General features: G+C 37.5%; 1 protein-coding gene across 6 annotated transcripts in view; it reads right to left on the bottom strand.

Moving 5' to 3' along the window:
• Positions 1-12424, bottom strand: part of CNTNAP4 (contactin associated protein family member 4) — a gene marked incomplete at both ends in the record, with an annotated part of 261492 nt that overhangs the window by 67401 nt on the left and 181667 nt on the right. For all 6 annotated transcript variants that reach the window (XM_082677167.1, XM_082677170.1, XM_082677172.1 and 3 more), the window contains 3 exons: positions 77-196; positions 3074-3180; positions 9608-9779. In XM_082677167.1, the coding sequence (XP_082533293.1) occupies positions 77-196; positions 3074-3180; positions 9608-9779 (399 nt within the window). The remainder of the gene's footprint in view (positions 1-76; positions 197-3073; positions 3181-9607; positions 9780-12424) is intronic.

Here is a 12424-nt window from a genome sequence, read left to right as displayed (position 1 = left end):
TGTCAACCTCTTACTTGTTTCATTTTAATTTTGTGTGTTTAAAATTTAACTATTAAATGAAAATTGATTAACTCACCAGTCATATTGCAATATAGAAGAAATGGTTCCAGGGGACCACTTCCATCTGCATCTATATAGTAAAATCCTGAAGTATTTCCTCTATGCTTATAGGCTTCACATGATTGCTCATAGATAGCTGTAAAAAAAAAAAAGAAAAAGTAGCATCATAAGTGAAATAGTATAAAATTAATTTCTTTAATTTTAATTTGGACACAGAATACTCCAAGTCTTGAAATTTGTATGTACATTACTGACCAGGAGAAAAGGTAACACACACTTTAAAACAAAACTCATTTTTTAAATTATTATGGCTGAAAGAAGGTTAGATAGAAAAAAGGAAGAACGAGATTGTATTTTATGGCATTTCTTTTTATGATTAAAGGAATATGAGAATAAAAATTTAGTTCATTTTTACATTAGGTAAAACAACAAAGGAGATGGTAGGTGTTTTAAATGTTAAGATCCTTATAAGTATAATGTGATTTCCATTTGGACATGCATCCAAATGGATCTTTTGACAACCATTTTGGAATTTCTAATTCTAGTATCACCTTGTAATAACCTAACATGTGAAGCACAATAGTGTAATCTCCTTAAATAATCTGCTGTTATTCAAAAATTATGCAATAGAAAAGTTTTAAATAATGCGTTAACTAGTCTCCTTTCTCACATAAAATTATCTATAGGTAAAATCCTTTTTTCCATAAAACAAATAGGATTTACAAAGCTTCTCATGAATAATTTTAAAAGTAATTTACATAAGAAACTTTCTCTAATGCTCTGTAATAAGAATTTAAGATAATTAAAATTCAAAGCAGAAGAAATATAAAATATATGCCCTCAGGTGGTCTCAGTGTGTTTTGATCCATAATTGGATGTTTTTAATTACACAATTATATATTTGCCATGTACAAGGTTTGAGATTAACAACCGTATATGATGCACTCATCTCATTGAACACTTGGCCAAAGGTAATGGTGATTTCCATCAAGCTTTTAATTTTGTGAAATGAGAAATAAACCATCCCCTGAATATCATTCCTTGATCTATTCTAAATTTTCAAAATTATGTTAATGAGTTTTTAGATCATATGAAATAATGTAACTAATTTTCTCAATGTTACAGAGATTTCAGATAATCATACATATTAACTTCTCTACTCCTCCACGGTTTCTTGGTTTTATTTTATTGCTATTGTATATTACACAGACAGAAATATAAGATGGATTGGTTTCTAGTCACATTTGTATTTTGTGCAGTGAAGTGGACATATGAAAATGGTTCATTTATATATTACTATACACGCACACATGCGTTGATGAATTCTTTGAAAGAGGCTGGGATATAAACATAACTTTGCAGAGAGGGCTGGTATTAGAAAGGACACACAATTGCACGAGGGTACTTGGGAGTACTTTTGCTTTATGTGTATTACTTGGCTTTTTATAACATGACTGTTTAACATATTACTTTCTAGTAAAACCTTTTAAAAGACCCCCATCACTCACCCTCCCTCAACTCAGGCTAACGATACTGATGGCTTCATTATAATTGGGTTTGTCATCCTGGCCCCATTTCCCAGAATGGTCATTGGCAAAACCCTTCGGCTCCCTTTAGACTACCTGCTCAAGAACCTAATAAATTAACTCAATGATTGGATCAAATTGTGGGCCACAGATGAAAATACGTTATTTATTCACCATCTGATTTTTTTGGCTCAGAGATGTTTGTGTTTATATTTGTATTTAGTCATTGATAACAGTTGAAAATAAACAAATAGTCAATTAAAACACATTCTATTAGCTTTCTGTTTTGAGTTAGTTACTATAATTGGGATGATACCGGATATGAAGAATTAAAATACACCGTCTCTTTGCTGCTGGTGACTTGGGACAAGTGACTTGGCCCTGGCTTGAGTGACAGCACGCGTTCTTCCTGTTCTTAAGAGGCACTCCAACCCACACAAGCTGATGCCCCAGGAAAGACTGGCTGCAGTGGTGAAGGCACGAGGGTGAGGCCAGAAGGTCCCGCGGCCCCTGCTCACGCCCTTTCTAGCCCTGAGTCAGGACTTCTGAGAGTCCCTTGTGGAGCCTCCAGGGGTGGGAGCCCAGGATTCCAATCTCAACTCCAGCAGGAGTACAAAGCAGTGCACAGTGAAGAGACGAGAGTGGGACTGCACCTAGCGCCCTTGCCTGAAGTCATGGCTACGGGACAATAGTACTGAGAGTTAAGCTGCTCAGCAATGTCAGCAACAATATGAAAAAATGGGAAGGAAAAAATGGGCATTTGGGTCTTCCTATCCCACATCCTGAACAAGTAGACAAGAGAATGACATGAGTCTTATGACACATGCAAAACTTTTCACCAGGAAAAAAATGAACGGCTTCTAACACAGGAAAAGAGTATTTGGTTGTGGTCCCAGCCTCTGGAGCATAATTGCAAGGGTTCACATTCTCACTGTGCCTCAACTATTCCAGGAGCTTCTGGGCATGGTGATTAATCTCTCCCTGTAACCTAGTAAACTAGGGATAATAACAATGACTACACCCACCTACTAAGGTGGTCAGCAGAATTAAAGAAGTTGGGACATGCAAAATACTAGAGCAGTACCTGGCATTCAGAAAATACTCAATAAAATTAACTATTATGATTAATTCCATTTCTACCATCCTTATTCTCATCTTCCTTATTAGTGGAGTTGCAAGAGAATTGAAGGATCACCTATTCTGCACTGTATTTTATGCTTATCCTTAGCTACCTTTGCTTTCTACACGTGTTTTCCCCTTACCAGCTCTCTTACTCTTTTCTGTCTTGCTTTATTTTATGTGCTTCTGTAAGCTACCTTGACTACTTTATGAAAAGTGTGGACTAAAAATAAACTAGAAATCAACTGAATGCTAATAAGATCCAGGGTTGTACACACATGGACATATATACACACAACAACAACAAAAAAGGGAAATAAATAAGGGAATCAGGACAGAGGAAAGAACCACAGGTGTGTGTGGCTTACAGTTGTGGCAAGTTGCTCCCCTGTATCCAGTGTTTGTACAGTTGCAGTGAAAGGTGTCCCAGGTCTGGGAACATTGACCACCGTGTTCGCAATAGTTGGGCAAACACCTAAAAGAAGGTGCAGATACAATTACTACTATTCATTTTGAGAAATCACAAAATACTGCCAATGTATACATGATCATGTGAAAGAAGAATGTCAACAGTAACCTAAAGAGTAAATACAGTGTGACTAATGGTCATTCCATTTGTCGTTATGGTACCTTAATCACAAAACTAAACCTTAGATCAATAAATTCATCAGGTTTCAACCAATTCTCAGGTAGCTGTGACTGCTTAATTTTCAACATGTCGTACTATATCATAGCCCTTTCTTTTCCCTAGTGACATAACACTAATTCAATATGTTGCCAGAAACATCAATAGTTTACATAAAATAACAATATTTAATCATACTGATTTACTACACTGACTATTTAAAGGAAGAGGGAATAAAGAAGAGAGAAGGAAAGAAGGAAGTGGGAGGGAGGGACATCTCTATTCACTTGGTGTATACATCCAGGAATGTTGAAGATGTACAGTATAGATGCACAAACTCCAAGCAGTGGGTCAGGGTGCATTAGGATGCTGAATCAAAATCACAGGGGCTCCCAGGATATTTTAAATTTTTAAGAGAAATACAGGCATACTCGACATCTGTCCAGCATTGCGCAACTTATTGGCTTGAGGTAGTTAAATTTTAACATTAAATAGTAATACATTCCACTTAATCATGTCCTATCTTTGAGAAGCTGGAGTCTTAGTAGTTGTTAAAAAGTAACACCATGTGAAATCAAGTTGAACAAAAGTAAGGGTAGCAGTGTCTGATCTGATCCCAAGCTTTGAAAGGTTGTACACTACATTAAAAATAAACTTAAAATATTTTTCAAATTTTATATATATAATTTTAAAAATATATAAAAGTAATATACGTATAAATTACTTTTTAAAAGGTTTCTAAATTGTTAGGACAGGGCTTCCCTGGTGGCACAGTGGTTGAGAATCCACCTGCCAAGGCAGGGGACACGGGTTCAAGCCCTGGTCCAGGAAGATCCTACATGCTGCAGAGCAACTAAGCCCGTGCGCCACAACTACTGAGCCTGCGCTCTAGACCCCACAAGCCACAACTACTGAAGCCCACACACAGAGAGCCTGTGCTCTGGAACAAGAGAAGCCACCACAATGAGAAGCCTGCGCACCTCAACTACAGAAAGCCCACGCACAGCAACGAAGATCCAAAAATAAATAAATTAACTAATTAAAATAAATAAATAAATAAATAAATTGTTAGGACATAAACACTTGTAAAGTTGCCTGGAACTCAGCCACTGTTTAAATGAAAATGTTAGTTATATCTTTTGGCTTAGGACACTGTGAAAAAATTACTGAAATACATTAAGGTACCCTGGACAAAAAAGTTGAAGAGCTTCTGGTATCAACTCAAATAGCCCTGATCAAATAACTGATGCTTTTTAGAATTTAAATTAAAAGTTATATTGAGACCAATGCTCTCATTCACCCCAGAATAAAAAAATAAATAAATTACAAAACCTGTCAAGAATATATTCTTGATGAAGTTTCTGCCACCTCCTTTTTTAAAACTAAGACTGGGAACTTCATGTTTTGCTTTTAGGATTTTCCCAATTTTAACTGAAAATAATGTTACTGCTTTTCCTGATTATAAAAAATAGATATGCACTGTACAGAAATCAAACAATATAGGAAACAACAGAGAAGAAATATAATTTGTAATTTCAATATATAAAAATTACCACTATGAACACATATGTGTGTGTGTATAATGTATTATGTTCATAAATGTAATCATAAAGTACATGCTACTTTACAACCTTTTTAAGGATTCAAAAATAAATAATGGGCATCTCTCCATGCCAATTAAATTTATATGTATTTTAGCATTTTTATAGATTCACAGGAATATATTCAAAGAATATTTAAACAGGTATTTAATTTTTTAAGCATTTCAAATCAATAACAATCTAGAAGAAAGAGGGAATTTTAAAAATAAAATTAAAACAATTCTAATTGGTAATCAGAAAAGAAAAGGACAGAGAAGGCTATTCTTTAACAGACCTTGAACAATGTTTTAAAAGGGGGCAGATATAAGTGACTACACCTAAAATTCTAAAGAATGAATCTATTGGGATACATGTACTGTTTCTATCTGATCTGCTGCAAAAGATACTGTGTCCATTTTCCTAGATTCCTGTTAGACTTGACTTTTCATATTTTTTAATTACAATGTGAAAGACTGGATTGTGGATTTTATTTAAATTCATCATATAGTAGTTCTATTTGACTACTAGTAACCTATGGCAAATTACATTGTATAGTGAAGTACTGATTCTCACTAAAGGTTTTAAACAATTATCTTTTATACTTTTCTCCCTGAGAGTCATTTCAACACAAAGTAGAACATAAATAAATGAATATATCAACATGCCCCAAACTGAAGTGGCGTGTATGATTTTATTTATTTATGGCTGTGTTGGGTCTTTGTTGCTGTGTGCGGGTTTTCTCTAGTTGCGGTGAGTGGGGGCTACTCTTCGTTGCAGGGCGCAGGCTTCTCTTGTTACGGAGCACGGGCTCTAGGCACACAGCCTTCCGTAGTTGTGGCATGTGGGATCAGTAGTTGTGGCCTACAGGCTCTAGAGCGCAGGCTCAGTAGTGGTGGTGCACGGGCTTAGTTGCTCCATGGCATGTGGGATCTTCCTGGACCAGGGCTTGAACCCATGTCCCCTGCATAGGCAGGTGGATTCTTAACCACTGCGCCACCAGGGAAGCCCCAGTTGATATTCTTAAAAAGTTGATATCAAAAGATTTCCTTAATACTATTGCTTAATAAGTGATTTACGTCCAAGCAACTTAATAAATATTTATGCCCTTAACAACTGTCACCCCTACCCCACTCCCACTTGGATTTCTGCCCCAAGACATGGGGACATAGAGGACAGCTCCCTTTGCAGTTCTATCCTCACCTCCATGGAGGGACTGATGGCCATCAGCCTCAGTCAGCCCCCACCCAGATTTCCTTGCAGGTCCACAGAGGACAAGGGGAGGGCTTCTAGATGAGTGTGTGTGTGTGTGTGTGTGTGTCTGTGTCTGTGAGTAAGAAAGGTGTGAGTGTGTAAAGAGTATAGGAATGATCTTATGAGTGTGCAGGTGCATGTGTAAAGATGCTATGGGTCTATGAGAGTAGGTGTGTGAGTGTGCTTGTGTATGGATGAATGAGTGAGGAGGTGTGTGTGTGTGTCTGTGTGTAGACTGTGTGTGACAAGTAGCTTTGAGATATGTGAGTATATGCATGTATAGATGTGTGTGGGAGATTTGTACAATGACATTAGTTTACACATAAAGAATGTGTGTAAATGACTGTGTGGGTGTGAGTGTGAGCACATATGTAAATTTATGTACACCTTTATGTGTAGGTTTGATCCAACTTAAAGTTAGTTACAGTAAAAAGAGAACTACATTGTTTAAGATTCTGTCAGATGGTTTTTTTTTGGCTGTGCCTCATGGCTTGCAGGATCTTAGTTCCCCAAAAAAGGACTGAACCCGGCCCTTCGGCAGTGAAAGCACGGAGTCCTAACCACTGGACCACCAGGGAATTCCGTCTGTCAGATTTTTAAATATATTTTTAATGTTCCTCCTGGTTTCAATTGCAATTTATTAAGCCATAGATTCTGTGTTTAATCTACATAGATTAAGCATGAACCGCAATACATGTTGATGTGCACCCAGGGAAGCGGTACAACATGGCAGGTAGCACGCAGGGGGACTTCCTGGAACCAGGGGGCTTAGATCCAACGCTGGGCTCTGCCTTTAGCCATGTCCTCTTAGCCAACTTACTTAACCGCTCTGTGCATCTATTTCCATGTTTACAAGAAACAAACACTCTAAGAACAGGTTCTAAGGGTTTTTGTGAAGATTAATTTAAATACATATTAATTTATTTATTTAAAATAAATTTTAGAACAGAGTCATTGCATAAGTCTCTCACACAATGCATAAGCTCACGCACATATCCAAAATTGCCCTACATACTCATACAAGTCATGACACACACAATGACACAAGTCTTCAAGCATTAACCCATGCATGTGTACCCTCACACATGCACACGCTCACACACAGCCACACCATCCCTACACACACACTTGTAACGTCATTCAGACACATTCCCAGGCCCTTCACTCACTCACATCACCCTACATAAGTCACTCACACACACACACAAACCTAAATACTAATTCATGTTAAGTTAGAATACAACCTACTAAACAGGGTTTCTTTTAAGTCTCTATTTAATAATGCTTTGGAAGCTATGTCAACAGGTATAGCATATACGACCAAGACAGGTGGATACATATTTTCTTCTGAATATAAGAGAATGGAATGAACTTAGAGATACTTTTGGAAGTTTAAAAGGTATACAAATATAAAAGGTACGTTGGTTTTTGCTGTTATTTTTAAGATTTCCAGGGTTACCATTAGCCTAAAATTTTCTTTAAAAAAATGTATAGTCAAGATCTATCCATAATTTGCTACTTCTGAAAAGCGTTTTTAAGGTGTGGTACCGAAACCATAATTCTCCTACTGTGCTGTCTCATGCTCTGTTTTACAAGCGTGCACCTCCGGAAAGCAGGCAAGATGGATTCCTTGTGCAAATGGCAGCTTCAGAGAAACCCATGTTGGAGAGGTGTGGGTCTACCTGTACCAAAAGAACGTTCTGCGATCTGAGACGGTCAAAATGACCATCACTCACAGTGTGGATGACCGAACCTCCCCACCCATTGAGGGTGAGGGCTCCCTGCTTCTGTGAGTGAGACCCACCTCAAGAGAGCTGGCCCAGGGAGCCTTGCTACAGGGCTTCCTCAAAATCAGGATTAATGTTCCTGAGCTGGCGTGGCTGTCATTACGGAGATGGTCACTGTCATTTATTCCCCAAATCAAGCCAATTGAGGTTTATCGTCTCAATTCTCCCTTTATCATCTTTCATTATAGAAAGTATTATTTTCTCTACAAATTGAGTTAAATAAACACATATTCATAGATAGGAAATGATGGCCTTCTAATCCATTGCTAAATAAGATTATAATTATTTTTTTCTACACATAGAATAATATCTACTAGTGTTCAAAACAGGATCAACAGACATTGATAAACGGTCTTCAGATATAATAGATGTGTGTTTATGTTGATAAAATGTTTCATACAAATAAAAAGTTATTTTTAAAACTCAGAATTTGGGACTTCCCTGGTGGCGCAGTGGTTAAGAATCTGCCTGCCAATGCAGGGGACATGGGTTCGAGCCCTGGTCTGGGAAGATCCCACATGCCACGGAGCAACTAAGCCTGTGCGCCACAGCTACTGAGCCTGCGCTCTAGAGCCCGCGAGCCTCAGCTACTGAGCCCGCATGCTGCAACTACTGAAGCCTACGCACCTAGAGCCCGTGCTCCGCAACAAAAGAAGTTACTGCAATGAGAAGCCCACACACCGCAATGAAGAGTAGCCCCCATTCATCACCGCAACTAGAGAAAGCCCGCGCGCATCAATGAAGACCCCACGCGGCCAAAAATGAAAAAAAAAAAGTTAAAAAACCTCAGAATTTACGTGTTTGCTCAAAATATATATTGAACACTACTACACGGTTGGGGTTAAGTTTGTCACATTGCTTAATTTTTTTTAATCTGGAAAGGCTATGACATTCCACTGAACTCAATAATTAAAAATAACTGCCTTGATGACTGGCAAGATTATTTGGCTATAGTTGCCCATGCCTAAAAATACTTTAAAATTATTAACTATCAATTATTATATTAAAAGTTACTTGTCCTCTGCAATGAACGCCCAAAGCTTGCACTAGCATGCCCTGTACTGGAGTTCCTATTGAAGCTACTGGATCGTCCTCACACCTTTATCAACACTACGGCTCCAAACTTTTTCACAGGGAGTTTCCTCTTCATTTTCCCTGCAGAGAAGATAGTAATGGGTTCTTCAAGGTACACATCAGGACCATAGCAACCAGTTAAATTCCTATGCCTCTGAAATATTATTCAGCTGTCATGGAAGCAAAAGCCAGTGTGATAACTGACCACATAGGTCTCTGATTTACTGGTACCTGATGGTCTAGATTACTGTTAGGGTTTCCTAAGCTATTGCGTTTAATGATATATTTTTGATACATTTATACCCCTCTAAAATTATAGCAGCATCAACATCACCTTTTGTGAACTGGTAGCTGTTTGTACATATAAATAACATGGTCACATGTCCTCCAGCTAAATTTTATCACTGGAAATACGAAGTATAAAAGAATATTTCTTATTTCTAATGTGAATATTATCTCTTTCCTGTGGAACAGATGACGGTAAGAAAAAGGAGAGAAAAATGTCTGTTTTACATACAAATTTCAATCTGCTGCCAAAAGTTTGAAAACGGACAGGTCAAAATAGAGAAGTGAGATTGCCTTTACCTGTCTGTGATTCCACATGAGTCTATCTGAAGGTCGCTGAAGTTCCCAAGGGACTCCTGCTGAACTGAAATCAGATCTACCATCTTGTGATTGATAGAAATGCGTCTCATACATCCCTGAAACCCACCAAGTGGACTTTTACATTTGGATCCAAAGCTGTTGTCAGGACAACCTGATAAAAACAAAACAATACAAAGTTGATCAGGATACATCATAATGAATCAGGACTCAGTATCTTCACTAAAAAAATTTTTAAAATAGGCATTTGATTATTAAATTGAAATGGAGGGGAAAGCCTACTGCAGTCATCATTCATTTGATCTAAATTACACATAGCAATTCATACAAACATATTTCTCTTTATTACCATAGGATTCATAGGAAATTACTACTGTTATAATAATTACGTGCAAGGATACTAACTTGATCCCAACTTTAGAAATACACAGATCAGCTCCAGTATCCTGAACATGTCATTCAGCAGTATTAAATTATATATAACTCAAACACAGGAACTTAGTCTTTTGGGATGCAAAGAGAAGAGCATAAAGGATGAAAGCATGCACTGTAGACAAGAAAAGATAAATCAATAATGCTGAAATACCTTTGTGTTTAAGGCTATTCGGAAAAGGAGTTACGACGACTTGGAATAAAATTACAACTATTTATGTAATTAAATACTTTTCATATGCATATAAGAGCCACATATACATGCATTTTAATAAATCATAATGGCTTAATGTCAAAAACATTTCATTGTTTGACTTTATTTATTCTCTGCCTCATAAAGGAGTGTTCCATTTATATTGATTTTTTTCCTAACACTTATCTAAGACCTGTTTCTAATTATTTAAATAATAAAGAACTATAATATTAACCATTTCTGTCTGGGGTTTAATGATGTTCTCAGTGTTTCTCTATCCAAGTGAAATAAACAATTTTATGGAGTATGAACACATATATTATACTTATGTATTTTTCATTAATCTTTCTTAGCTGTTATGGTTGTCAACCACTAATATAATTTCAAAGAATAAGAAATGAATCAGCAATTCCCTAACTCTTGTACAATCCATGCTAGTTTTCTACCAGGGAATTTCCATTATAATTAAATATTTTGACAGAGGATGTTTCTCCTTAATGCTTTTTTTCCTAACAAAATACTTTTACCCAGCAAGGAAAGGCCAGGATTCATACTTAAAACTGTTATCAGGCACATTGAAATATTATATTTTAAGCAATGGAGACTGAAATTTTAAATTTAATATATCAAGAAAAGGGGATGAAAGTTTTTTCAGTATCAGTTAATTGTACATGGTTCTACACACACTTTCAGTGCTTAAAATTCTTCTGTGGTATAGGATACAGTTACCATAATCTGGATGTGTTTTCTAGATGACTTATTAACCAATTAAGAATGTTAAAATAAAACCCGAGAGGGTAGCAGTTCAATAATATTTGGGGGCAGCTACAATATGCCAGGAATATAAACAGCGCTGCTAATCTCCTTTTCTCCAGGTGGTGTTTCCTGACACATTTCAAACTATTTCAGAATAAAATAAATTGTGTGGTATGCCTCTATAGGGAACAAAACTAAGCAAACTCACAGTCACAAGGAGAGGTCATGGAACTTTACAGAGAGCACAGCGGTCATATTATGAGGCCCTTCACATTCCCGGCTACAATGTTTAATAAGCAAGAGATTCTAAAGAACAAAGTAGGGTTCAACCCAGGTGAGTCTCATTAGCCTAGGATAACAGACATCCACAGGTTAATATAATGCAACAGCAGAGAGAAATTCAGCACTGAACTGGTTTGGGATGAAAGTTCTAAAATATGAAGATATCTAGGGAATACTTTCATGCTGAATTAATGGATGGATGCATTACTAGAGGCAGGCAGCATGTTAAGCACCTCTGAGATGGCAGATAAATGATCACCGCACGTACCAGAAGTAAGATGTCGGGTTTGACTTCAGGGTGGTGTAGCCAGTTCACTGGATGGATAATGTCTGATTTATACAAGCAGGAGTGTGAGGATTCTGCACACAGTCTAGTATCTCTAGCTTGTGCTACACGGTGTGTTATTCAATCGCACAAAGATTGCATAGGGGAATACACAGAAGTTAGACTTTCCTCCATCCTCAATCTGGAGAACCCAGATTTAAATTTTATAGTTTATAAATGATAAAAACTGACCTCAGTAAGTTTTTGAAAGGCATACATTTGAGGAGGGAGAAAACGTAAACAATGATGGGCAAAGAGTGGCGTGCGGCAGTAGATGCAGAATGCTGTGAGTTCCGGGCAGCCTGCTCTCTCAATAGTCACACTCAAGACTGACACGGAAAGCAAATACAACCCAGGCTGGTGGGACAGACTGCCCCAAAATTAACTACCTAAGAAAAGCCCTCCATCTAGATAAAACAGATCCTAGGAGTAAAGGGGACTCTCATCCACACGGCGGAGAAGGTTTTCTAGGGTGACCAACCGCCAAGTTTGCTCTGGGGGTGGGAAGCAGGGAGGCTGTTCCCAGGACTCCAGGCTTTCAGTGCTAAAACGGGAGAGCTGGTGGTGCGGCAAAAATAGAAATAAGACTTCTCTTAAATAAAAATGAGACTTCTATTTTCTGATAAACAAGGAAAATAAGGAAACAGTGAACAGGCTGGGAAACAACATAAACAGGCCTGAAAGAGTTAAGCAGTCCTGGTTATTCTTTAGCTGTTACTACTAACCAACACTTGTAGCTGGACTTCTCCTTCACAAAGATGATTACTCTCTGACTCCGTGTGAATTACACTCTGTACCTGGCTTTCTTCTT

Source organism: Grampus griseus, assembly GCF_964374135.1.
Source record: "Grampus griseus genome assembly, chromosome: 19".
Classification (NCBI taxonomy): Eukaryota; Metazoa; Chordata; class Mammalia; order Artiodactyla; family Delphinidae; genus Grampus; species Grampus griseus.
The sequence above is the reverse complement of the archived record's forward strand: the minus strand, read 5'-3'. Positions and strand labels throughout refer to the sequence as shown.